At 34.7% G+C, this 27,884-nt stretch overlaps 3 protein-coding genes across 7 annotated transcripts in view; all 3 read right to left on the reverse strand.

Annotated features, from left to right (window-relative positions):
* Nucleotides 1–14,220, reverse strand: part of LOC117928689 (putative disease resistance RPP13-like protein 1) — a 28,122-nt gene extending 13,902 nt beyond the window's left edge. For 4 of the 5 annotated variants that reach the window (XR_004653635.1, XR_004653634.1, XR_004653633.1 and 1 more), the window contains exon 1: nucleotides 10,854–14,220. Coding sequence is in view for 2 of the 5 variants with exons in the window: in XM_034848668.1 (XP_034704559.1) it covers nucleotides 10,854–14,199 (3,346 nt within the window). In the remaining 3 variants the exon portion in view is untranslated. Of the gene's footprint in view, nucleotides 1–8,234; nucleotides 8,564–10,141 lie in introns of those variants that run through there. The other variant, XM_034848669.1, reaches the window with a different exon arrangement.
* Nucleotides 465–27,817, reverse strand: LOC117928690 (putative disease resistance RPP13-like protein 1). The gene is made up of 12 exons (XM_034848670.1): nucleotides 23,704–27,817; nucleotides 21,651–22,103; nucleotides 6,693–6,917; nucleotides 6,060–6,277; nucleotides 5,700–5,954; nucleotides 4,355–4,511; nucleotides 1,888–2,288; nucleotides 1,708–1,779; nucleotides 1,502–1,578; nucleotides 1,316–1,407; nucleotides 1,082–1,188; nucleotides 465–976 (listed from the first exon to the last, which is right to left on the reverse strand). The coding sequence occupies exon 1, from the start codon at nucleotides 27,732–27,734 to the stop codon at nucleotides 23,751–23,753; it is 3,984 nt and encodes a 1,327-aa protein (XP_034704561.1). The 5' UTR covers nucleotides 27,735–27,817; the 3' UTR covers nucleotides 465–976; nucleotides 1,082–1,188; nucleotides 1,316–1,407; nucleotides 1,502–1,578; nucleotides 1,708–1,779; nucleotides 1,888–2,288; nucleotides 4,355–4,511; nucleotides 5,700–5,954; nucleotides 6,060–6,277; nucleotides 6,693–6,917; nucleotides 21,651–22,103; nucleotides 23,704–23,750.
* The window catches only part of LOC117928688 (putative disease resistance RPP13-like protein 1), a 48,618-nt gene continuing 38,758 nt past the window's right edge, over nucleotides 18,025–27,884 (reverse strand). Inside the window, exons 10-13 of the transcript XR_004653627.1 lie at nucleotides 19,031–19,102; nucleotides 18,639–18,901; nucleotides 18,405–18,511; nucleotides 18,025–18,299 (exon numbers count right to left, since the gene is read on the reverse strand). The gene's annotated coding sequence lies outside the window, so the exon portion shown is untranslated. The remainder of the gene's footprint in view (nucleotides 18,300–18,404; nucleotides 18,512–18,638; nucleotides 18,902–19,030; nucleotides 19,103–27,884) is intronic.

Genomic DNA, 27,884 nt, shown 5'->3' on the forward strand with positions numbered 1-27,884 from the left:
ACCATTTTATGTTCAATGTGTTTTCGAGTGTTAATGTGAAAATAATATGGAAGTTCCAAGTTTTATGCTCGAGCAGTAGCAAATACCCTCATTTTTTGAATTAGCAAAATATCAATGAAAATAATTTGCTAAATTGAATTAGCAAGTAGCCCCAATGGGATAGAACAATCATTTTTTGAATCAAGCCCTACATTGTCGTGATCTTGAGGCTTCAATACCCTCAATGGGATCACCAATTCTACTCGATGATCAGTCATGAAGTGGCAAATAGTTCTAACCACCGACTTTACAACCGAACTAATTAACCATTAATTTAGATTAAGCAGGCAATTAGCTCTAATATTAGATAAAATTCCATCAAGCAAAGGAAACAATGGCAGTCATCTACTATAAAGTGATGAAACTGAAAATGGAGGTATTTCTAACCACTTACAAAAGTAAAATGGGGGGAGAGACATGGAACATAGTTAAAAGAAGATCATTACTATTCAAAATGCAATAATTCTTAAGATTTGGAATCATATCAGTAAAGCTGAATGACTAGAAGATACTGAATAGCCCCCTATCTTGCTGAACTATAGAAATAGTACAACTTCAATAATATCTCATCATAAAACACTCCCAGGGGGGAATAGAAGGAACAACATATATTGGGAAAAATGTTTCATGTATTCAAAATTAAAAGACCTAAGAACTGTTGCCATGGAGGTTTCCAACAACTGCAAATGTTGCCATTTTAGTTGATATATGAATCAATAATGAAGAAGACGATTCCTTCCTTTCCACAATTGCCCATGTTTTAATCCCATCTATTCAATGGAGAAAAAAAAATACTGAATAGCTTGTTCTGATGCCTAGTCATTCAGTTAGTCTGAGTGCTTGTGATTCTGCACCAAATTTGCAACCAATTCTCCACTCACTGCGTGATCCATACATCATATGAACAAGCATCCGAATACAGAGCCATATTTACAACCTAAAAATGGATAAAATGAAATCAGAAAGAAACAGGTTATTATAGTCAATAACACATTTCAATACCCGCTTCAAAAAGTAAAAAGGTAAAATCTAATTTCCCCACCTTAAGAGCTACTGAAAGGTGCATGGAGGACATTGTAGTTCCATTGTAGCAAGGAGCCAGCATGAAACTCCATTAACATGGAAAACTATAGTGGTTACAGTAGAAGCCTGCAAGTGACGAATTGCAATGCACTGTCCATGAATAAAAACTTGATACCGTTTTAAGTAAAAAGAACAATCCTTGAAGTGAATTTCCAAAAAATTGCTTTTGTGAAGAACATATTCAATAGCTTACCTACATCAATGACAAATCCTTGCACATTTCAGTCTACTTCAAACAACAATACTCTGTTTTTCCAAATTTAATAACTTCTCTTTTAATTTTTCCTGTCAAGATTTTTAGACGATGTCAAGATGCACTGCACTAGATTCTCTTGCATAGCTGAAGAGCCCAATAAATTTATCTCCCATTTACTATTACCTCATTTCTCATACTTGGTTGTCCACCATTTCTTCAAGTTAGGGCATGAGAATTAAGTTATTAGGATGAACATCAACCTGTAATTCACAAACTACACCGTTAGCATGACTGTTCAAATTTTGACGACCACTGTTGGATCATAAAAAGACTTCCATTTTTGAGTGACAATAAACTCATCTACAGTGATCAAAAGGAGGATTGCTTACACATGGTTATATGGTGATAGAAGACCGTAGTTGAAGGTGGCAGAAATCTGTCTGAATACTGTTAGCCGAAGACTGAAGGTAGAGATAATACAGATTATTTTGATGATAGAGTCAGAAAAAACTTCTCATTAATAGCAAAATAGTAATCTGAATATGGATGTCGTTGATTCTACATCTTACCAGGCATAATGATGTACTTGAGTCACATTCAAGTGAGCAAAATAGAGACGGGTATCAATTGCATATCCCTTCCATATCATTTCACTTATTTGTGATTCCACATCACCTTCCCACAAGCAATCTTGTTGGTCAACATCCTAGGAGCAAGCAGTTGTAAATACATCCACAAATTTCACAAAAACTCTAAAACTAAGGTGCTAGTGTGAAAGTGCATCTATTGTAGGCACAAAAACTATCCAATTTGCGTACCTTTTTATTGTGTTGAAATTCCAAAGTTTAGAACCTACCATTTAATGTTGACTTGATAAAGGCTCATTAACCATCCTGACATGCTCCAATGAAGCCTCCATCAAATGTCTTTGCAATGGCTGCTACTTTGGTTCAAGTACCTTTTTCAAATGCTACAATGGTGCCAAATGAATAAGAAACTGATAAAACAGTTAAATCTTTTTTGTCCACTAGTAAACAGTTGAATGCTTCATTGAAGGTAAACAAATTTGTTCAATTGGAGTTTATGTTACTCTTTAATTTCATGCTAACAGTCTAAAACCAATTTGGAGGAAATCAGACAAACTAACAGGAAAAAAGACTATTCAAAGTAAAAATGAAATTGATAAAGGATCCGAGCAGTATTGTTGAAATGAAAGAAGTAATTTTGTTGAGAGAAGAGATTACCAAAATGCATAATAATGGGAAACAATGTTTCAACCCTATCCTAATTATCTTGACCATCAAAAGGAAAACCAGTGAAACAGAATGCAAACGATAACCTCTGAACCATACTTTAAAGATAGAAAGCAGCCTAATATAAGCAAAGATATATTGATAATTCTAATAGTTCAGTATTTTCTCTTGGATAGGTCATCATCTTTCAGCCTTTTACATAACTACTGAATCTAGTGCAACACATGGAGAATGCTTTGCTAATATTAAAGGTTGGTCTGGCCTTGGGTTTGCTCCCCAATGGTCACCAGTTCGAGTCCCCTCAAGGCCACTAGGGGTTTACCCGATCGTTAACTTCAGGGCCCCATGGGATTAGTCGAGGTACGGGTAAGCTCGCCCGGACATCCACGGTTATAAAAATAATAATAATAATAATATAGTTTACATTTATAGAAGTAAGAAATGAAAATAGGTTGTAGGACATCAAAATAAATCTCTTCTACCTTAAAAGAGACAACCTATAGTTTTTCACAATTGCTTGTATTTAATAGTAGTAAAGAAAACTCAAGCATTTTATAGAAAAACGGGTCAATGCAAATTAAAGCTAGTAACATCATATGATGTTCAAAACTAAATAATAGAAATGAAATGCCAAAACAAAAAATCTAGGTAGAATTTCTACCTAGATTATGTCAACCAAATTAATGAGTGACAACCAAATATTATATCAACCAAAGTGTAAATTAATAAACAAAACACCAAATCACATGAGCTACAACTCTTGACAAGTAGTGCTACCTTCCAAAGAATGGAGCACTCACAATTACAATCCTTCCGCAGATGAGTAAAAAACTTTTCTTTGGAGCAAGATCATGGAATAAATGTAAATGCATGCATTTGTCTAAAGGATTCTTGACTGCTAGCAGCAACTAAAACTCCTAGGATGGCAATCTTCAGTGGTCAAAACACCAACAATAGCATAGAACAAGTTGTCTTCACAGTATGAGGTTCAAATCATTTGAATCCACCATATAGGTGCGACATTCCTAGAAATAGGATATAGATAAGGGGGACATTCCTAGAAATAGGATACAAATAAGGTTATCTCCAATTGAAATTCATTGTGTGAATTCTCAGTATGAGGCAAAACAAATTTTTTTTCAAAAAGTAAAAGACATACCTAAAATGAAAGGATATTTTGATAGTGAAAGTGAAAGTGACATTTTGATCTTGCTTATAAGACATAAATACCTCTTCCAAACTCTTCATAGCATGAATGGGAATCTAGGTCTAAGGGTAACCACATAATACAGACTTACAATACTTCACTAAAACAATGTAGATTGAATTTTTATAGATTGTAATACTCAATAACCAAACAAATGACGTAAGGATAGTCATTCCCATATTATTAAATTCAAAGCATTTAGAAAAAGTAGATATTATGTTTGATGATTATAATTTTAATACTTTTATTAAAGATGAGGGTGTAAAAGATTTAATTGAACTTTTATTAAAGGAAAAATAAAGATGTTTGTATTTTTAGGTAAATTATACTGAGAAAGTGTAAGGTCTAGTTTAATAATTCTATCTAATGTCATCAAAAGTTGAATTTGACCTTCAAATCTTGTTTTTAGCATTTAAGAAGTTTTTCCAAACATAGATTCAATAAATAAAATATTATAAAAATTACTTACAAATGATTTAGGGAAACAGAAGAGTATAAGAAGATGGCAGGAATAGGTTTGAATACTTGAATTCAAGCTTTAAACCTAATAACCAAGAGGAGAATCAGTCTGCATACCTGATTAAGCTCTTCCTATACAGAATGGCATATCCAAGACCTATTGAAGAGAGAAGAATGGGAAAGTGGATTAATTGGTTATTGTCTCTATTTAATTCCATGTCCTCATGATTCCACATTATAGTCTAACCAGCAAATCTTGACCAGAATCTCCATCCTGGGATCAGGCATGTGTAAATGCATCCACATGTTTCCAAAAATCAAAAAACAAAAAACTCAAAACTAAATTATAAGGCAGGGATTGATTTAATTTTCTCTCTTAGACAGGTTTTAGTATAAAAGTGCATTTGTGAAAGGCATAGAAGCTATCCAATTTTCGTATCTTTTTATTGCATTGAAATTCCCAATGTTTAGGACTTGTCATTTATGGTTGACATCAGTAGAATGCACCTTGACATGCTCCAATGGTGTCTCCATCAAATATCCCTCCTGTGGCAGTTATGCAAGTACAAGTACAGTACTCTTTGTAAAATGTTTCAATGATGCCCAGTGTAGAAGCAGAATAACATGAAGTGGGAGACATGTTTAAACAGCTAACACATATAGAAGAAACTGATGTAACAATTAAATCTTCTTTATCCAGCAGTACTTAGTTGAATACTTCATTAAAGTTAAACAGAGCTGTTCAATTTTGGAGTTTATATTAATCTTAAATTCATACTAGGAGTTTAAAAACAATTTCATAGGGAAACTGACAAATGTAACAGAAACGAGGATGATTTAAAATATTCGGAATGTAAAGCAATCTAAGTGTTGTTAGTGAAATGGAAGAAGTGATTCTATTGAAACAAGAGATGGCAAAATGCATAATAATAGAGAACACTATCATAGCTACCTTGAACATCAAATGCAGACAACAATGGAACAAAATGCATTTGATTAACCTCTGTACCGTACTTTAAAAAGACCGAGCAGCCTATCATTTCTCAAAGTTGTCTAATCAGGTATCATAATGTGAAATTGAAAATGTTTTATTCCATAAATAGTTGGTGAAATATACAGTAGGCTTTGCAACTATATTTTTGATGGTTTAACCCAGACCTAGGTGCAACAACTTCCTTTAGTTCATCAAGCACATGAACCATTTCTATTCACTTAGAATCTCAACAACAAGAACTTTTTTACTTGTTCTTTGATTCATTAGCTTATACTCAATGATTGGAAATTTGAAAAATATAAGCAAAAATATGTGTTGAATGCATAAGCAAAAGGATCCTTTGTTTTTTTCATGATGATTCTAACAGTTCATCATTTTTTGTTGGATATAACACAATAGTTCAGCCTTTTACATAATTATTGAGTCCAAAACAACAAATGGACAGTGCTTTTGTTTACATAAACATACCTTTCAAGGAATGGAGCAGCCACAATGGCAATCCTTAAGCAGAGTACTAAACTTTTGTTTGGAGCAAGATCATGGAATCAATGCAATGACATGCCTTCAGGATTCTGGACTGGTAGCAGTGATCAGAAATGCCTAAGATTGAAATCCTGAGCAGTGAAAAACAATCTCTTGACAAGAACAACAACAAACTAGATGTTGTCCTCACATTATGAGATTCACAGAATTTGAATCCACATTCAGGTGTGGCCATCATTCCTAATAAAAACATTAGTTATCTCTTATTAAAACTCATTGTATGTGAATTCTTACTACAAGGCAAAGTATAGAATTTTTCAGAAAATAGAAGATACAACTATATACCTAATTGAGGGCAAGGTACCTTGCAGCTGCTAATACATTTTCCAAAACACTCCATTCTATCTGAACTTTTTCAAAACATTCTCTTATGGATGATATGCCCACATGTCCTTCATCGGGTAGGAAAATTTTGCTCCCTTCATGGCATCATACATGCAGATATCAAAAATTGCACAATCTTTCTCTACCAATGATATTAGTCGGATGTTTTAGACGCATAGCTGTTTCAAAAATGAGAAGTTTGTTAAAAGGTCACACCATAAAACCTACAAATACTTGTTGAGAACAAAGTCTAAAGTAACAAAGAAAATGGTAATCATAAAAATTTTGCAAAATCCATAACAAATTTCAGTCATCATGTTTTGTTTATGTTTGTCAAGGCCCTACCTTATCCCACTTCTATGATCTTAAACTCCATGTTGAGTCACCTAAAGCTATTCCAGCAAATTTCAAGCATTGTTGAAAGCAAACATCAACATCAATCAAATTTGATGTTGTCTTAGTTAAACATCATGTATTAACATTGGGGAGTCAAATTGATTCTTTGCAAGGTAGAAATTATCTCATAATGTGAATTATTGCTAAAGAAAATAAATTATACCTTCAAAAAGCAGAACAATAGAAGAAGAATGGTACCCGATTAGAATCTATGAATACATTTGTTGAATCCTTTGACATATCTGAAGAATCTAAGTCGTAATGTCTGGGAAGGAATGATTTGTCTGCATGGGCTTTACCACCTAGATTTTTCCATTTGTTCCCCACATTTTGATGTGCTTGCAAAAACCAAGTAGTGAATCAAGTAAACTGACAATTCTGGTGGACAACCTTCCTCCATCAATAAGATGATAGTAGATACTCCTGCATCCAAAATTCTTCATGACATGAATAGTTTTGCAATGAATTGTGATATTTACATATGTGAGCATATGTAGAATTAGAAAAAGGTTAGTTGTGTACACAAGCAATTTGAAAACCAATATCCCAACAAACTATAACCAAGGATTGACTTATATGATTTCACACATAATAGTTGTTTGAGTTTATTAACACTTATATTCACACATAATACAAAACTACTCAAAAAATGGTTGTTACTGCAGAGAGTTTACAATAAGAAAGCTGTAAATATACATATTGGTACAATTTTCACAAAATTATATGATTTCAAAGTAGGCATATTGGGCTTGTGGTCGTCTTATGAATCATAGGTATAGTTGATTTTTGGGCTCAAAGGAGAACATATTTACTAAGGTTTTACTTTATCCCATTTCAATGACTTATGCTTCATGTGGAATGACTTAAACTTCCGTTAATAGATATTATGTTTTTTCCATCAAAGTCACACATGGAAATCAACAAACTCTCATGCCTAATGCCCTTTTCTTAGTGTGTTTACCTCCTAAAATTTCTTCATAGGAAAAAAAATTAGGCTATATTTGGTTGCTAAAAAGTACTAAAGAAAAATAAGGAAAATAATTTTCTCACATTTGCTTTATCATGGAAAATATGAAAAGGAAAATCATTTTTTTGCAAAGTGCATTAGTAAACAATTTAGTTTTTTCTTCACATTTTCCTCTCTAATTTCTTTCCCTAAAACTTAAGCTATTTGAGAAAGAAAATTTTAATCCATGCATATATTATTAAATGAGCAAAAAGATCTACTCCAATAGCATTGGTGAAACAAATTCAATGGGTAGAACCGTTCTTGAGGCCTCTTTGTTAAGCCCTTTCAAAAAATTTGCACTTACCATTAGCTCATGAAAAATAAAATTTCAAGTAAAAAGCATAAAAAATAAAATAAAATAAAATAAAAAAGATAAAACAGAAAATGTAGCAACAATAGAAAAAAAAATTAAATGATATGTTGTGGTAGTGGAAAAGAAATTCGAAATCACAAGAGGAAGGAGCTTTTATAGTCGTATGCAATTCTTAATTGAAAACTAAACCTACAAGATATTCACAGAGCCAAATACAATGTTTCTTGATTAAACAGGAAAAATAAAATAATATAACAAAGCATAGTTATAAATGGGAATGAAAATATGGAACACAAAGCAGAAAGTACTTGGGCTAATAAACGCAAAGAAGAGCAAGAGCTTGGATCAAAGGCCTTCATGATAAAATCACCTCATCTTCCCAATCGTATGTTATGCAGGGGATGTGAGAAATCTTGAGCCATTCTTTACCTTTATCCCTCCTCAGTAGAGGACAGTCATCAATATCAAGATGAGAAAGGGAGGAAAGCAACCCCTGTTTTGGGAAGGACTTGAGGTTTCCACATTTCGAAATCTCCAGAGTTTCAAGAGAGGTGAGGTGCTGAAGCCCCTTATTGTCCACGAATTTCAGATTTGGAAAACCCCTAATTTCAAGGGAGGTGAGAGTGGAGGGCAGAAATCGCTCCTCGGAAATCTTTCTTTCTCACATCCCTCAATCCCCGACATTCTAAGAAAGGGAAGCGTTTGCAAGCCCCACTCCATCCGATTGGCCACAGTTTGTTGCAATTCCTGATGTGAAGCTCAAATAACTTAGTGGGCAAACCCCCTTCTGGAAATGAATCAATTTCTGGACAATTATCTCACCTAGTCGCTAAACTAAACTAATAGTTGTTTGAGTTTATTAACATCTATATTCACATATGATATTAAACTTTCCAAAAAAAATGACTATTATTGTAGAGAGTTCACAATAAGAAAGTAGTAAATATATATATATATATTGGTACAATTTTCACAAAATTATATGATTTCAAAGTAACTATATCAGGGCTTGTGGTCGTCTTATGAATCATAAGTATAATTGATTTTTGGGCTCAAAGGAGAACATACTTAATGGGGTTTGCCTTATCCCATTTCAATGACTTAAGCTTGATGTGGAATCACCTGAACTTCTTTTAAAAGATATTAAGCATTGTCCATCAAAATCACATGAAAATCAACAAGCTCACATATCTAATGCCCCTGTTTTAATGTACGTGTTTACCTCATAATAAGGATTTTTGATATTCAAATTCTACGGCATTTTATGTCATATTGAAAGTTGTCTATTGAAGATATATCTTCCACGATTTTCATATTGGTTACTTATTTTTTTTAAAAATTATATGAAAGATGTTTTTTGAAAAAACACTTTCCATATTAAAACTATTAAGAATTCACAACAATTTTGACAACGCTAGAAGTTATCCCTTAAAGAGACACATTTCACAATTTTTATATTAGGCACATATTAAAAATAATTGAATTTATAATAAAAGTGTCTTTTGAAAAAACACTTTCCATATTGAAAGAAATATAAATTTATATTAAAGATGACTTTTGAAAAAAACAATTTCCATATTAAAAATATTAAGGAATTTACAACAGTTTTGGTCATGTTGGAAGTTGTCACTTAAAAAAACAATTTCCACAATTTCATATTAGACACACATTGAAATTAAAAAATGAATTTCTATTAAAGTTACCTTTTGAAGTTGTTTATCTTTAATAAAAATTATCTAAACTTAAAAGAAAAAGAAGTTCTCTTAAAGTTGTTTTTTGAACAAACAACTTCTATGCATAAGAATATTGTCTTTTAAAGTAATAATTTTAATGAAATACACCAAGTAAAAGCAAGAGGCTAATAAACATCAAATACAATATTTCCTAATTAAAAATGAAAAAACAATATAACAAATTAACGATATAGTTAATTGCATTTTTTTTCAAGATTAAAAATTTGAAAGTGACTTTGGAAATCATTTGGTAACTATTTTTAATTTTTTTTTAAAAAAATTTGATAACAAAAAGAATGAAAAAAGAAAAGCAAAGTTATAAAAATAGAGAATATAAAATTATATCCAAACTACATCTAAGTGGTGCTTTGCCTTTATTCTTTATTTGAGTGATACCCCCACAAATTATATCTGGACTATCTACTGGGCACCACTTGATGTCTCAAAAATAAAAGAATTATATAAAAGGAAAAAAATAAAGTCTTAAAATATTAGCACCATTAGGTAGCACAGTCTGGATGCTAGAGCAGTTATAAACTTGCTGACTCACGGGGAATTGGTAAATGAAAATAAAACACAAAGCATAAAGTACCTGAGCCAATAAATGCAAAGGAGAGCAAGAGCTTCGATGGAAGGGCCTCATGATAAGATCACCTCATTATCGAACGCTATGCAGGGGATGTGAGAAATGTTGGGCCATTCTTTCCCTTTATCCCTTTGGCACCGTTTTTTCAGGAGAGGACACTCTGCAATATAAAGACGTGAAAGGGAGGAGGGCAGCCCTTGTTTTGGGAAGGACTTGAGGTTTCCACATTTCCCAATCCGCAGAGTTTCAAGAGAGGTGAGGTGCCGAAACCCCTTATTGTCCAGGGATTTCAAATTTGGAAAACCCATAATTTCAAGGGAGGTGAGAGTGGAGGGCAGAAATCCCTCCTCGGGAAATCTTTCTTTCTCATATCCTTCAATCCCCAACGTTCTAAGAAAGGGAAGCGTTTGCAAGCCCCACTCCATCTGATTGGCCACGAGTTTGCTGCAATTCCCGATCTCAAGCTTAGATAGATTAGTGGGCAATCCCCCTTCTGGAAATGAATCAATTTCTGGACAATCATATATATACAAATCTTGAAGGGATGTAAGGAGGGTGTGCATCCCTTGGGGCAGTGACTTAAGCTTTTCGCAGTCATGTATCCAAAGCTGTCTTAAATTGGGAGTGGGCAATCCTCCTCGTGGAAAAGATACCAGATTAGGGCAATTACATATTTCCAATGATTGGAGAGATGTGAGATCCACGTGGTGAAGTCCATCTGGAATGTAAAGGGACTCCAGATTTCCACAATTTTCGATAAGAAGATACTCAAGCTTTGTGAAGGAGGCTAATGGAAAGGACGTGAGAGAATCACAACTATCAGTTATGCTGAATTTGGTAAGGGAAGCGTAGTGGTTGTGCGTCATATCCTCCTGGAATGCTAACTCCAATTTCTTACAGTCGAAGATTGAAAGTGTCTTCAATGAATCAATGTCCCTGGGCAAGGACCTCAGAGAATCACAATCCATGAAGAACAAGTGTTGCAGAGTCGTATTATTTTGCATCATTCCCTCTGGTAGGGACTCCAGAATGGGACAGTATCTGATTTGAAGCCTTTCAAGCATGGTTGGCAGCGCCATCTCCGGAAAAGATGCAAGACTCTCACATTGCAGGATGTTCAAGTTTTTAAGAGAGGTAAGGCTGTGAAGAATGGGTGGCATTTCCTTTAGCTCGGGACAACAACGCACAGACAACTGTACAAGAGAATGCAGTTGGCCCAATTCATCTGGTATTTTACAAACATTGCTTATATCCAAAGAAGCCAACGAGGTGAGACTGCTCGCACTCCTAACAACCACATCATCACATTCCTCCAACATCAATTCACGCATGGAGGGAGCCATTGGAAGACGACACACCAGCTGCCCGCATTTACTAATCTCAAGTTTTGTTAATTTAGGAAGGTGTTTGGGTAAATCCTTTTTCAGCTTTGGACATTTCTTGATATAAAGCTCCTTCAAACAAGGGAATTCAACTCCACGACAAACCCATTCCTCCCACTCTAACATCTCTTCAAACCTCAGAATCTCTAGGGATCCAAATGGCTTAATTGAAGTTGAACTACAATAGCTATTCCCATACAACTCTACACCTACCTTTCGCACATCAGCCATCTTCACAATACAGAGATCCTTGAGAGACTGTAAGTGCCCAAGTGGCGGCAAAGACAAGCAATTTTTACAATCTCTAAGTTGTAAGAAAACTAAATTCATGAACGAAGGATCCTCTAACCATTTTGGAAATTTTATGCCATAGAAGCATTCAATGCTGAGCCTTTTCACCTTGTTATGAGGCTGAAGCTTTTCGAGAACTTTGGTTTGAATCTCCAAGTCACCAACAATCGCATTTGGATCCCATGCAAACACTAAGTCCTGAAGGTCTTCCTTTTTCATCAAATTAACTTCTGTAGCATTCTCCACATTCTCCACATTCTGTAAGTTTAAAATGGAGAGTACTCCTTGCAGGTGTGCAAGATCTCGTAACTCCCCGAGTCTTGCACCACCATGCTTGCCAACAACAAAAGTAGTCAACATTCGAAGATCTTTTAATCCATTGATTCCCATTGGCATCCCTTCTATTTTTGTTCTAGAGATATCCAAATGACGCAAGTTGATGAGCTTTCCAATCTCGGCCGGTAACTCGGTAAGCCAACGACATTCTGACAAAATCAATGATCGCAAATTCAAAAGCATACCTATTGATTTAGGTAACTTCCGAATTTCAGTGTTAGAAAGGTTCAAATACCACAAATGTTTCAAATTTCCAAATGAATCGGGCAAATAAGTGATATTATAGTAAGATAAGGATAAAACCCGCATACATCTGAATTTCGGCAATACATCGTGTAGAATTTTATCACTTAAGTAGCAATGTAATTCATAACCAGGCTTACTTAATGGTAGGAAGGTCCGTAATTTATCAATTTCATGAAGACGATCAAATTTCTTGGAGATTTCAAATTCTTCACGATCGTATGACAAATGTCGAGCATTCTTTGAAACATTTTTTTGCTGTCCCATTTCCAATCTGAAACAAAATTCTCCGGATACAAATTGAGCCAAATCGTGAATCAAATCATGCATCACAAACATCGACTTATTATGACCGGATTGTTGAAAGAATGACCTTGATAATAGGTTCTGAAAACATATTTCACCAACATCTTCCATCATCTCCCCTCCTTTCAAGCTACCCACTAAACCTTGCGCCACCCACAACAAAATTAACTCCTCCTTTTGAAATTCATAATCCTTTGGAAAGATGGAACAATATGCAAAGCACTGCTTCACTTTTGTAGGGAGGTAATGGTAACTCAAGTGTAGAGCCGGAAGAATTCTACTTTGTTCTGTTCGTAAATCCCATATTTCGCTGTTCAGCATATCCTTCCAAGTCTTCTCATCTTGTTTACAGCGCAACAGACCTGCCAATGTATTTGCAGCCAAAGGCAAACCGTCACATTTCTTTATTATTTTCCTACCAATAGGTTCCAAGTTTTGGCGGGCATCTGGAGTTACGTTTTCGAAGGCAATGCCTGCAAATAGTGACCAACAATCTTCATCAGAGAGTTTACTAAGATGATGGGAAGAGGTGGTGCGCATAATAGATGCAACATCTTCAAGACGAGTTGTTACCATTACCACACTGCCTTGTGCTCCATTTCTAAAAGGAGCTTGTAAGGTACTCCAGCTATTGGGGTCCTCCTTCCATATATCATCCAAAACAAGGAAAAACCTTTTTCCATTCAACTTTTTCTGCAAACTATCTTGTAGTGATTGCAGTGTATTAGAAGTATCAGATGAATGCTCAGAGACCGACTCTAAAATTGCTTTCGTTATCCCTACCAAATCAAACTGATCAGATACACACACCCAAACTCTGATATCGAAATTGTCCCCAATCCTCTCGTCGTTATAGATCATTTGAGCGAGGGTTGTTTTTCCAACCCCACCCATACCAACAATCGGAATCACCTGAACCTTATCAGCAGTAGCTATTTCATCAGATAGCAACAATCCCATGATCTTCTCCTTATCACCATCCCTACCATAAAACTCAGCCTTATCTATCAAAGAAGTAGTCAACCTTTGTTCAGTCACTGATGACACCCCTCCAACACTCTGTGTCAGATGGAGATCAGACTTTCTTTTTACAATCGCATCTAATTCCTGGGTGATTATCTTGATCTTTTGACCAATCTTCTTATTGAATATCACACCGCTAGGATGAAAAGAGGGGATAAGCTTCCGTACCTTGCTGGTGCTGGTTTGGGGCCCTTGTACCCAACTGCATCGCTTAGCCTCCATGTCAAACTCGTCCAGGACATCTTCGATGTCGTAAGCTAAAGCTTTGAGATCGTCCACCCACCTCTTCACCGCTTCCTCCCGAATCTGCCTCTGCTCAGCATCATGCAGCACTGCTTGGAGATGCAACAAAGTGTTCCTCCACTCCTGGAGCACTGCTGTGTCTACTTTGATCCGGCGTGCATAATCTAACAAAGGGGTAGCCACCAGCTTGTCCAGCACCACCTCAAACAAGGAAGACAGAAACGCCTCCACCACAACCATCTTTTCTTCCGAAATGAAGCTTTTGTGGGAAAAGCGTCTGCTTGTGTACAGACATGAAGTAGGGAAAAGGATGAAGAATTCATCCAGCTTTAAATACTGTTTTACCCTTGTCCATTCTTAAGCTCATGCTTACTGTATGGAAGAATGAGAAAACAGAGGAGGGTATTTCAGGAAATTTGTCAAAACTTGACGTCCAAAGCAAATGCCAAAAAAAAAAAATTGTATAAATTGACTTGATTCCCTTGCAAGTGGTCGTACGTGGTAGGGAAAAAAAAATAATGTGCCAAATTTGATCCAACTACGAGACACCCAAGATATTTATGTTTTTTCTTTTGTTATTTTTCTATGACTTCAATAAACCAAGGTCATGTTTGGTTCCTATTAGTATTAAGGAAATATTTTATAAATATTAAAAGAAAATTATTGACAAATCAAATCAAAATATTACCCTTCCTCACAATGAAAGTACAAAAAAAAGAAGGGTTCTTTAAAAACTTCCACAAATTATACAATTCTAAAGAACTGTTCTACACGGTTCAATATTGAGAAGAATGGTCAATTAATACTGAAATAAGGAAAGAAAATACAATGCATGCTTTTGATATATCTTGAATGAATAAAGCAATCAGGAAAAGGGAGTGTCACATGGGTGTGTCTGCACAACAAGCAACCAAATTGCATTATTGCTGTCCACACTGATTTTAGGTTTGAAAATTACCCAGTCCAGCTGTTATGGGGCCAATTTTTTCAAGATCGACTCTACCTTGAGATATCTCTAACTAAAGTTTCACACATGCTTGTCTTGGTGAAGTGATATAGAAGGAATTTTTAATTGTTTAAACCAAAATTAGTAATTTAACTTTAATGCCTCTGATCATACTTGTATATAACTATGATAATGAATTAATTAATTATATAACCAAAAAAGAGGCGACCTACTTCTTTTGTTTTTATTTTTATTTTTTTGTTTCATTGGGTGTACATTGAGAGTGACCCATATTCTCATCATATTAAATAAGATAATTTTTAGAGTTTGAAAGACGAAAGACTCATAAAATGTATTCTAATATATTATTCATCTAGGTTTTTTGACAGATTAATAGAAACATATTTAATAGTTGGAATGGTATATAAAAACCTGTTTGAGACTCATTCCGATGGAATTATAGTACTTCTTACTACTTGTGAGTATGATTAACAAAGTTATTAAAATCACTTTATAGAATTAAAGAATCTTTTGACTCTTAAACTAGCATTTAATATGTGTTTCTTTAAAAAATTACTTTTCTTACATAATATATTACTAAAAATGTTATAAAAAAATTTATATATGATACAAATACCTAATGGATTCAAACTTGATTTTTTAATATAAAATCAATCAAAATATGGAAATTCAAATATTCGTAGAGATTAAAATCTCTACGCAAGCACTTAAGTACTCCAAGTAGCAATTGAGCGCTCGAGGGGTTTTAGTGATCAGGTACTAAGGAGTTTTTAAAGTTGTTTTTAAAAACATTTTTTCTAGTTTAAAACATATGATTCACACCATACTTTAACTCACTCCAATTCGCCTTTTCCAAATCTTTTTATAGTTACCTATGTTATCCCAATTAATTGTACAACAACCTTAAGTCTTGAATCTTCAATGAAAAGTAAGACAATTTAAAAAGGTCTAATGATAAAAAAAAATTAGGAACAAAATTGTCAACTCTTAATCACTTAACCTAATATATCAACAATTCTAAGTTTTTAAATTCATAGGATCTCTTCATCATGAATTCTAGAATTTCTTTTGTTATTCTCATAACATCAAATTGATCATACAACAAACCCAAACTCTCACACCAAAATGGCTCCCCACCCTCTCATCATTGTAGATGGTCTAAGCAAGGGTTCTTTCCAATCACATCCATGCTAACAATGGAAATTACAAAGACTCTATTATTCATAGTTGCTTCATCCAACATTAGCAATCAATAATTTTCTCCTTATTAGCATCTGTACTATAAACCTAGGTCTCATCCACCAAAGAAGCAGTTTGTAACTTTTCTTTTGTGGCAAATGAAATCCCTCCGATACCTTTCCTCAATTGAAGATCATATTAAAGGAACTATCAAAGGAGACACAAAATCAAGTGCATAAAAGGTTGGAAGACACTTCCATAAATATTTTTATAAATCTAAAAATAAATTTAAACATTTTCAACTAAAACAACAAAATTTTGTTTAAAAAAAAAATAGCTTTAAGTTAAAACCGTAGTTGGTGTCTACAGTTTTGCTTGTTTAAAATAAAATTAAAACTAATATTTTGTCACATTAAAAAAGGTAAAAAAAATTAGGCCACATAGATGCATATGTGGTTGAAAAAAACCAATTGGGAATTATTTTGGCCAAAAATCTAGGATATGGACTGTTTTTTAAAATGAATTATTTTTGCTCACAACTCCATTCAAAAGCTAAACATTTTCTTCTTTTCTCTTATTTCCTATCTTTTCCTAGTTTCCTTCTCTTATCCTTTATTTTCCTCAAATGTTTTACACTGAAATTAAAAGGAAAAAAAAATGTTACAAGGTGCATCTCCAAGCTTTAGGGCATGATCTATGATAGCACCTGCCAGTGCAGCAGTGAACGGTCATGACCAAAAAAATGGAAAAGAAACTCTGTTAGGGTTTTGAATGAGTAGATGCTGAGAGATTAACCAAGAAGGTATTTTAACCCTTTCATTTGTAAAATTTACTATTTAAAAGAAAAAAATGAATTTGTGAAGAATTTAAGTGGATGTGTTAATAAATTCTCTTTTCCATATGTTAACAATGGGTTGAACAAGTGGGTCATGGGGTAATTGAGGACTTTATTGGCATTGCCATACCCATACATCCATCAATTTCAATATATGGGTCCCCCTATATTGGACCACTCACAATAATGATTCAGAATTGGTAGATTGCATGGAAGTTCTTAGCATTGTGGAGTCCACAAAGCGCGTGAATGACTTGACTAATAGAAAAGCAAGATCGATCCCTGATACCTTCTTGTTACTAAATTTCAATTTCAATGAAAAAGTATTCTTCAATCATTTTCTCTAGAATCTTAAGAGTCTACTCCATTCAAATTAACCATTTTATGTTCAATGTGTTTTCAATTGTTAATGTGAAAATAATTTGGAAGTTCCAATTTTTATGGTTAAGAAGTAGCTAATACCCTCATTTTTTGAATTAGCAAAATATCAATGAAAATAATTTGCTAAATTGAATTAGCAAGTAGCCCCAATGGGATAGAACAATCATTTTTTGAATCAATCCCTACATTGTCGTGATCTTGAGGCCTCAATACCCTCAATGGGATCACCAATTCTACTCGATGATCAGTCATGAAATGGCAAATAGTTCTAACCACTGACTTTACAACCGAACTAATTAACCATTAATTTAGATTAAGCGGACAATTAGCTCTAATATTAGATAAAATTCCATCATGCAAAGGAAACAATGGCAGTCATCTACTATAAAGTGATGAAATTGAAAATGGAGGTATTTCTAACCACTTACAAAAGTAAAATGGGAGGAGAGACATGGAACATAGTTAAAAGAAGATCATTACTATTCAAAATGCAATAATTCCTAAGATTTGGAATCATATCAGTAAAGCTGAATGACTAAAAGATGCTGAATAGCCCCCTATCATGCTGAACTATAGAAATAGTACAACTTCATAATATCTCATCATAAAACACTCCTAGGGAGAAATAGAAGGAACAACATATATTGGGAAAAATGTTTCATGTATTCAAAATTAAAAGACCTAAGAACTGTTGTCATGTAGGTTTCCAACAGCTGCAAATGTTGCCATTTTCGTTGATATATGAATCAATAATGAAGAAGGCGGTTCCTTTCTTTCCACAATTGTTCATGTTTTAATTCCATCTATTCAATGGAGAAAAAAAAATACTGAATAGCTTGTTCTGATGCCTAGTCATCCAGTAGTCTGAGTGCTTGTGATTCTGCACCAAATTTGCAACAACTATGAGAACCAATTCTCCACTCGCCGCATCTATACATCATATGAACAAGCATCCATATACGGAGCCATATTTACAACCTAAAAAAGGATAAAATGAAATCAGAAAGAAACAGGTTATTATAGTCAATAACACATTTTAATACCCGCTTCTAAAAGTAAAAAGGTAAAATCTAATTTCCCCACCTTAAGAGTTACTGAAAGGTGCATGGAGGACATTATAGTTCCATTGTAGCAAGGAGCCAACATGAAACTCCATTAACATGGAAAACTATAGTCGTTACAGTAGAAGCCTGCAAGTGACGAATTGCAATGCACTGTCCATGAATAAAAACTTGATACCATTTTAAGTAAAAAGAACAATCCTTGAAGTGAATTTCCAAAAAATTGCTTTTGTGAAGAACATATTCAATAGCCTACCTACATCAATGACAAATCCTTGCACATTTCAGTCTACTTCAAACAACAATACTCTGTTTTTCCAAATTTAATAACTTCTCTTTTATTTTTTCCTGTCAAGATTTTTAGACGATGTCAAGATGCACTGCACTAGATTCTCTTGCATAGCTAAAGAGCCCAATAAATTTATCTTCCATTTACTATTACCTCATTTCTCATACTTGGTTGTCCGTCATTTCTTCAAGTTAGGGCATGAGAATTAAGTTATTAGGATGAACATCAACCTGTAATTCACAAACTACACCGTTAGCATGACTGTTCAAATTTTGACGACCACTGTTGGATCATAAAAAGACTTTCATTTTTGAGTGACAATAAACTCATCTGCAGTGATCAAAAGGAGGATTGCTTACACATGGTTATATGGTGACAGAAGACCGCAGTTGAAGGTGGCAGAAATCTGTCTGAATACTATTAGCCAAAGACTGAAGGTAGAGATAATACAGATTATTTTGATGATAGAGTCAGAAAAAACTTCTCATTAATAGCAAAATAGTAATCTGAGTATGGATGTCGTTGATTCTACATCTTACCATGCATAATGATCTACTTGAGTCACATTCAAGTGAGCAGAATAGGGACGGGTATCAATTGCATATCCCTTCCATATCATTTCACTTATTTGTGATTCCACGTCAGCTTCCAACAAGCAATCTTATTGGTCAACATCCTACGAGCAAGCAGTTGTAAATGCATCCACAAATTTCACAAAAACTCTAAAACTAAGGTGCTAGTGTGAAAGTGCATCTGCTGTAAGCACGGAAACTATCCAATTTGCCAACCTTTTTATTGTGTTGAAATTCCAAAGTTTAGAACCTACCATTTAATATTGACCTGTGAAAGGCTCATTAACCATCCTGACATGCTCCAATGAAGCCTCCATCAAATGTCTTTGCAATGGCTGCTACTTTGGTTCAACTACCTTTTTCAAATGCTACAATGGTGCCAAACAAAGAAGAAACTGATAAAACAATTAAATATTTTTTATCCACTAGTAAACAGTTGAATGCTTCATTGAAGGTAAACAAATTTGTTCAATTGGAGTTTATGTTACTCTTTAATTTCATGCTAACAGTCTAAAACCAATTTGGAGGAAAACAGACAAACTAACAGGAAAAAAAACTATTCAAAGTAAAAGTGAAATTGATAAAGGATCTGAGCAGTATTGTTGAAATGAAAGAAGTAATTTTGTTGAGAGAAGAGATTACCAAAATGCATAATAATGGGAAACAATGTTTCAGCCCTATCCTAATTATCTTGACCATCAAAATGGAAACCAGTGAAACAGAACGCATACGATAACCTCTGAACCATACTTCAAAGATAGAGAGCAGCCTAATATAAGCAAAGATATATTGATAATTCTAATAGTTCAGTATTTTCTCTTGGATAGGTCATCATCTTTCAGCCTTTTACATAACTACTGAATCTAGTGCAACACATGGAGAATGCTTTGCTAATATTAACATTTATGTTTCATTTGTACTATTAAAGATTAAGAAATAATATAGTTTACATTTATAGAAGTAAGAAATGAAAATAGGTTGTAGGACATCAAAATAAATCTCTTCTACCTTAAAAGAGACAACCTATAGTTTTTCACAATTGCTTGTATTTAATAGTAGTAAAGAAAACTCAAGCATTTTATAGAAAAGCGGGTCAATGCAAATTAAAGCTAGTAACATCATATGATGTTCAAAACTAAATAATAGAAATGAAATGCCAAAACAAAAAATCTAGGTAGAATTTCTACCTAGATTATGTCAACCAAATTAATGAGTGACAACCAAATATTATATCAACCGAAGTGTAAATTAATAAACAGAACACCAAATCACATGAGCTACAACTCTTGACAAGTAGTGCTACCTTCCAAAGAATGGAGCACTCACAATTACAATCCTTCCGCAGATGAATAAAAAACTTTTCTTTGGAGCAAGATCATGGAATAAATGTAAATGCATGCATTTGTCTAAAGGATTCTTGACTGCTAGCAGCGACTAAAACTCCTAGGATGGCAATCTTCAGTGGTCAAAACACCAACAATAGCATAGGACAAGTTGTCTTCACATTATGAGGTTCAAATCATTTGAATCCACCATATGGGTGTGACATTCCTAGAAATAGGATATAGATAAGGAGGACATTCCTAGAAATAGGATACAAATAAGGTTATCTCCAATTGAAATTCATTGTGTGAATTCTCAGTATAAGGCAAAACAAAATATTTTTTCAGAAAGTAGAAGACATACCTAAAAGAAAAGGATATTTTGATAGTGAAAGTGAAAGAGACATTTTGATCATACTTATGCGACATAAATACCTCTTCCAAACTCTTCATAGCATGAATGGGAATCTAGGTCTAAGGGTAACCACATAATCCACACTTACAGTACTTCATTAAAACAATGTAGATTGAATTTTTATAAACTGTAATCCTCAATAACCAAACAAATGACGTAGGATAGTCATTCCCATATTATTAAATTCAAAGCATTTAGCAAAAGTAGATATTATGTTTGATGATTATAATTTTAATACTTTTATTAAATATGAGGGTGTAAAAGATTTAATTGAACTTTTATTAAAGGAAAAATAAAGATGTTTGTATTTTTAGGTAAATTATACTGAGAAAGTGTAAGGTTTAGTTTAATAATTCTATCTAATGTCATCAAAAGTTGAATTTGACCTTCAAATCTTGTTTTTAGCATTTAAGAAGTTTTTCCAAACATAGATTCAATAAATAAAATATTATAAAAATTAAATGATATGTTGTGGTAGTGGAAAAGAAATTAAAAATCACAAGAGGAAGGAGCTTTTACAGTCGTATGCAATTCTTAATTGAAAACTAAACCTACAAGATATTCACAAAGCCAAATACAATGTTTCTTGATTAAACAGGAAAAATAAAATAATATAACAAAGCATAGTTATAAATGGAAATGAAAATATGGAACACAAAACAGAAAGTACCTGGGCTAATAAACGCAGAGAAGAGCAAGAGCTTGGATCGAAGGCCTTCATGATAAAATCACCTCATCTTCCCAATCGTATGTTATGCAGGGGATGTGAGAAATCTTGGGCCATTCTTTCCCTTTATCCCTTTGGCATCGTTTCCTCAGTAGAGGACAGTCATCAATATCAAGACGAGAAAGGGAGGAGGGCAGCCCCTGTTTTGGGAAGGACTTGAGGTTTCCACATTTCCAAATCTCCAGAGTTTCAAGAAAGGCGAGGTGCTGAAGCCCCTTATTGTCCAGGAATTTAAGATTTGGAAAACCCCTAATTTCAAGGGAGGTGAGAGTGGAGAACAGAAATCGCTCCTCGGGAAATCTTTCTTTCTCACATCCCTCAATCCCCAACGTTCTAAGAAAGGGAAGCGTTTGCAAGCCCCACTCCATCCGATTGGCCACAAGTTTGTTGCCATTCCTGATGTGAAGCTCAGATAAATTAGTGGGCAAACCCCCTTCTGGAAATGAATCAATTTCTGGACAATTATCTCACCTAGTCACTAAACTAAACTAATAGTTGTTTGAGTTTATTAACACCTATATTCACATATGATACTAAACTTTCCAAAAAAAATGACTATTATTGTAGAGAGTTCACAATAAGAAAGTAGTAAATATATATATATATTGATACAATTTTCACAAAATTATATGATTTCAAAGTAAGTATATCAAGGCTTGTGGTTGTCTTATGAATCATAAGTATAATTGATTTTTGTGGTTGCCTTATCCCATTTCAATGACTCAAGCTTGATGTGGAATCACCTAAACTTCTTTTAAAAGATATTAAGCATTGTCCATCAAAATCACACGAAAATCAACAAGCTCACATATCTAATACCCTTTTTTTAATGTACGTGTTTACCTCATAATACGGATTTTTGATAAAAGTACAATCAATTTAAAATTAATTTTTTAAAATACAACACATTAAAAAATATTTCAAATTCTACAGCATTTTATGTCATATTGAAAGTTGTCTATTGAAGATATATCTTCCACGATTTTCATATCGGTCACTTATTTTTAAAAAAAATTATATGAAAGATGTTTTTTGAAAAAACACTTTCCATATTAAAACTATTAAGAATTCACAACAATTTTGACAATGCTGGAAGTTATCCCTTAAAAAGACACATTTCACAATTTTTATATTAGACACATAATAAAAATAACTGAATTTATAATAAAAGTGTCTTTTGAAAAAACACTTTCCATATTGAAAGAATTACAAATTTATACTAAAGATGACTTTTGAAAAAAACCCTTTCCATATTGAAAATATTAAGGAATTTACAACAGTTTTGGTCATGTTGGAAGTTGTCACTTAAAGAAACAATTTCCACAATTTCATATTAGACACACATTGAAATTAAAAAATGAATTTACATTAAAGTTGCCTTTTGAAGTTGTTTATCTTTAGTAAAAATTAACTAAACTTAAAAGAAAAAGAAGTTCTCTTAAAGTTGTTTTTTGAACAAACAACTTCTATGCGTAAGAATGTTGTCTTTTAAAGTAACAATTTTACTGAAACACACCAAGTAAAAGCAAGAGGCTAATAAACATCGAATACAATATTTTCTGATTAAAAATGAAAAAACAATATAACAAATTAATGATATAGTTAGTTGCATTTTTTTTCAAGATTAAAAATTTGAAAGTGACTTTGGAAATCATTTGGTAACTATTTTTTATTTAAAAAAAAAAATTGATAACAAAAAAAATGAAAAAGGAAAAGCAAAATTATAAAAATAGAGAATATAAAATTATATCCAAACTACATCTAAGTGGTGCTTTGCCTTTATTCTTTATTTGAGTGATACCCCCACAAATTATATCTGGACTCTCTACTGGACCCACTTGATGTCTCAAAAATAAAAGAATTATATAAAAGGAAAAAAATAAAGTCTTAAAATATTAGCACCATTAGGTAGCAGAGTCTGGATGCTAGAGTAGTTATAAACTTGTTAATTGACGGGGAATTGGTAAATGAAAATAAAACACAAAGCATAAAGTACCTGGGCCAATAAATGCAGAGGAGAGCAAGAGCTTCAATGGAAGGGCCTCATGATAAGATCACCTCCGTATTTTTCTTATCGTATCTGTCGAACACTATGCAGGGGATGTGAGAAATGTTGGGCCATTCTTTCCCTTCATCCCTTTGGCACCGTTTCTTCAGCAGAGGACACCTTCTAATATAAAGACGAGAAAGGGAGGAGGGCAGCCCTTGTTTTGGGAAGGACTTGAGCTTTCCACATTTCCAAATCTCCAGGGTTTCAAGAGAGGTGAGGTGCTGAAGCCCCTTATTGTCCAGGGATTTCAGATTTGGAAAACCCCTAATTTGAAGGAAGGTGAGAGTGGAGGGCAGAAATCGCTCCTCGGGAAATCTTTCTTTCTCATATCCTTCAATCTCCAACGTTCTAAGAAAGGGTAGCGTTTGCAAGCCCCACTCCATCGGACAAGCCAAGAGTTTGTTGCAATTCCCGATGTGAAGGTCAGATAAATTAGTGGGCAAACCTCCTTCTGGAAATGAATCAATTTCTGGACAACTAGATATATGCAAATATTCAAGGGATGTAAGGAGGGCGTGCATCCCTTGGGGCAGTGACTTAAGTTTTTCGCAGTTACGTATACAAAGCCGTCTTAAATTGGAAGTGGGCAATCCTCCTCGTGGAAAAGATACCAGATTAGGGCAATTAGATATTTCCAATGACTGGAGAGATGTGAGATCCACGTGGTGAAGTCCATCTGGAATGTAAAGGGACTCCAGATTTCCACAATTTGTGATATGAAGATACTCAAGCTTTGTGAAGAAAGCTAAAGGAAAGGACGTGAGAGAATCACAAATTTCAAATATATTTAATTGAGTAAGGAAAGCGTAGTGGTTGTGCGTCATATCCTCAGGCAATGATAACTCCAATTTTTTACAGCACGAGATGTACAATTGTTGGAGAGTAGTATTATTTTGTATCATTCCCTCTGATAGGGACTTCAGAATGGGACAGTGAACAATTTGAAACCTTTCAAGCATTGGTGGTAGCCCCATCTCCGAACAAGACAAAAGACTGTCACAGTACCGGATATCCAAGTGTTTAAGAGATGTCAAGTTGTGAAGAATGGGTGGCATTTCCTTTAGCTCGGGACAACGATACACAGACAACTTTACAAGAGAATTCAGTTGTCCTAATTCATCTGGTATTTTACAAACATTGCGTATATCCAAGGAAGCCAATGAGGTGAGACTGCCCGCACTCCTAACGACCACATCATCACATTCCACCAACATCAATTCACGAATGGAGGGAGCCATTGGAAGACAGCACACCAGCTGCCCGCATTCTCTAATCTCAAGTTTTGTTAATTTAGGAAGGTGTTTGGGTAAATCCTTTTTCAGCTTTGGACATATCTTGATATAAAGCTCCTTCAAACAAGGGAATTCAATTTCACGACAAACCCATTCCTCCCACTCTAACATCTTTTCAAACCTCAGAATCTCTAGGGCTTCAAATGGCTTAAACGAAGAAGACCCAATATTCCCATAGAACTCTTGTCCCACCTTCTGCACTCCATCAATCCTCATAATAGAGAGCTCCTTGAGAGATCCAAGTTGCCCTAGCGATGGCAAGGATGAGCAATTTTTACAATCGTGGAGTTGCATGGACACCATATTAGTAAATGAATGTTCGCCTAACCAGTTAGGAAATTTTTCACCACAATAGTGCTCGATGGTCAGCTCTTTCAAATTGTTATGAGGTTGTAGCTTTTCAAGCACAGTTGTTTCCTTCTGCAAATCACGAGCAGTAGCATCGCCATCCCACTGCATTACTAACTCATCAAGACGCTCCTTGCCTTTCAAATTAGCCTCGAAGACATCCATAGCATCCACCACATTCTGCAACTTGGAAATGCAAAGTCTGCCACCAAGGTGTGACATGTCCCTCAACTCTTTAATTTTTGCCCCTCTATCCTCACCAACAGCAAAAGCAGTCAATGTTCGAAGACGTTTCAACCCTTCCATTCCCATTGGCATCTCCTTTAAGCTAGTGTCACTAATATCAAGATGACGCAAGTTGATTAGTTTCCCCATTTTTGTGGGCAAACGAGTAAGAGAATGACAATTTGACAACATCAATGTCTGCAAGTTGAAAAGGTTGGTTATTGATTCAGGGAGCCTTCTAATTGAAGTACGAGAAAGATCTAAGTAGCGTAGGTGTTTCAAAGTTCCAATTGAGCGAGGCAACTCCACAATATGATAATGAGCTAAAGAGAGAACCCGTAAGCATTTCAGTGTTGGCAATAAAAGATTTGAGATCTTCTTGCTTAAAAAGATACGACGAGATTGATGACCTGTATGTACAGGAAGAAAGGTCCGCAAATTATGAGCTTCATAAAATGGATTAAATTTCATGGAGAGTTCAAATTCCTTTGCAATAATATAAGAAGAATGTCTGGTCTGCTTAGAAATTTGATTTTTCTTTCCATCATCCAACCAAGAACAAAATTTCCCCGATACAAATTGTGCTAAATCATGAATTAAATCATGCATCATAAATAGTGATTCATCATCAATGGATCGTTGGAAAAAAGATCTTGAAAGTAAATTTTCAAAGCATGTGTTACCAAAATCTTCTATAATTTTCTCCCCGTTAGAGCCACCTAATAAGCCTTCTGCCATCCATAACAACACTAATTTCCTTTTTTCAAATTTATAGTCCTTGGGGAATATGGAGCAATATGCAAAACATCGTTTCAAATTTGGTGGAAGATAATGGTAACTCAAGTATAAAGCTGGAAGAATGTCACTTTGTTCAATTGGAAAATCCCATATGTCATTATTCAGTACTTCATTCCAAGCATTTTCATCTTGTTTAGTGTGTAATAGACTTCCAAGCGACTTTGCAGCCAAAGGCAAGCCTCTGCATTTTCTTACTATCTTCTCACCAATTGGTTCCAACTTTTGGCGGATGTTTGTATTCATATGTGCAAAGGCGTGTTTTGCAAATAATAGCCGACACTCTTCATAGGATAGCACATCAAGGTGATGAGAAGAGGCAGTAGTGCGCATAATCGATGCAACATCTTCATTACGAGTTGTTACTACGATCATACTGCCTTGTGCACCAGCCCTAAAAGGAGCCTTTAAGGCATCCCAGTTTTGGGGCTTCTCGTTCCACACATCATCTAGAACGAGGAAGAATCTTTTCCCATTCAATCCATTCTTCAGGCTATTTTGTAATGATTCTAAGTTCTTAGAATCAGTTGAACTATGAGTGACGGACTCTAGAATTGCTTTGGTTATCCCTGTCACATCAAATCGATCCGATACACAAACCCAAATCCTGGTATCAAAGTGGCTCTCCACCCTCTTATCATTGTAGATAATTTGAGCCAGGGTTGTTTTACCAACCCCACCCATACCTACGATGGGAACTACAGAAACTCCATTATCACCATTATCCCTGGAGGCTTTCTCGGATAAGAGAAATTGAATGATAGCCTCCTTCTTAGCATCCCTACCATAAATGCTAGACTCATCTACCAAGGAAGTGGTTTGTAACCTTTCTTCCATCTCAAACGACAACCCTCCAACACCCTCCCTTAAATGAAAGTCATGCTTTCGTTTTGCAACAGCATCCAACTCCCTTGTAATTTTCTTTATCTTTCCACCAACCTTTGCATTAAATATGACGGATGTAGGATGACAAGCAGCAAAACAAGTTGGGATGAGCTTGTGTACCTGGCTGGTGCTAGCTTGGGGTCCATGTATCAGGATCTGCCGATTAGCTTCAGTGTTGAACTCGTCCAGAACATCTTCCATGTCGTAAGCGAAAGATTTGAGATCATCCAACCAAAGCTTAACAGCTCTGTCCCTTATCTGCTTCTGCTCAGCATCAGTCAGCACAGCTTCAATATGTAACAAAATCCTCTTCCATTTTTGGAGAGTGGCCTCAACATTCTGACTGCGTGCATACTCCAACAAAGGGGCAGCCACCAACTTCTCAAGCACCACATCAAAGATGGAAGACACAGCCGCCTCCGCCACAAACATGTTTTCAGCAAAATTCAAACTCTCGAATAACCAAAGCAAATTAGCGAGAGTAGCAGTTGCTGTGAAAGCCTTTGCAGTAGTCTTTCAAGCCTTGTGAAAGCGCAGGAAAATGGTCCGTACATTGAATTGAAGTTTCAGGCATTGTGGAGC

Source organism: Vitis riparia, chromosome 13 (genome assembly GCF_004353265.1).
Source record: "Vitis riparia cultivar Riparia Gloire de Montpellier isolate 1030 chromosome 13, EGFV_Vit.rip_1.0, whole genome shotgun sequence".
NCBI lineage: Eukaryota > Viridiplantae > Streptophyta > Magnoliopsida > Vitales > Vitaceae > Vitis > Vitis riparia.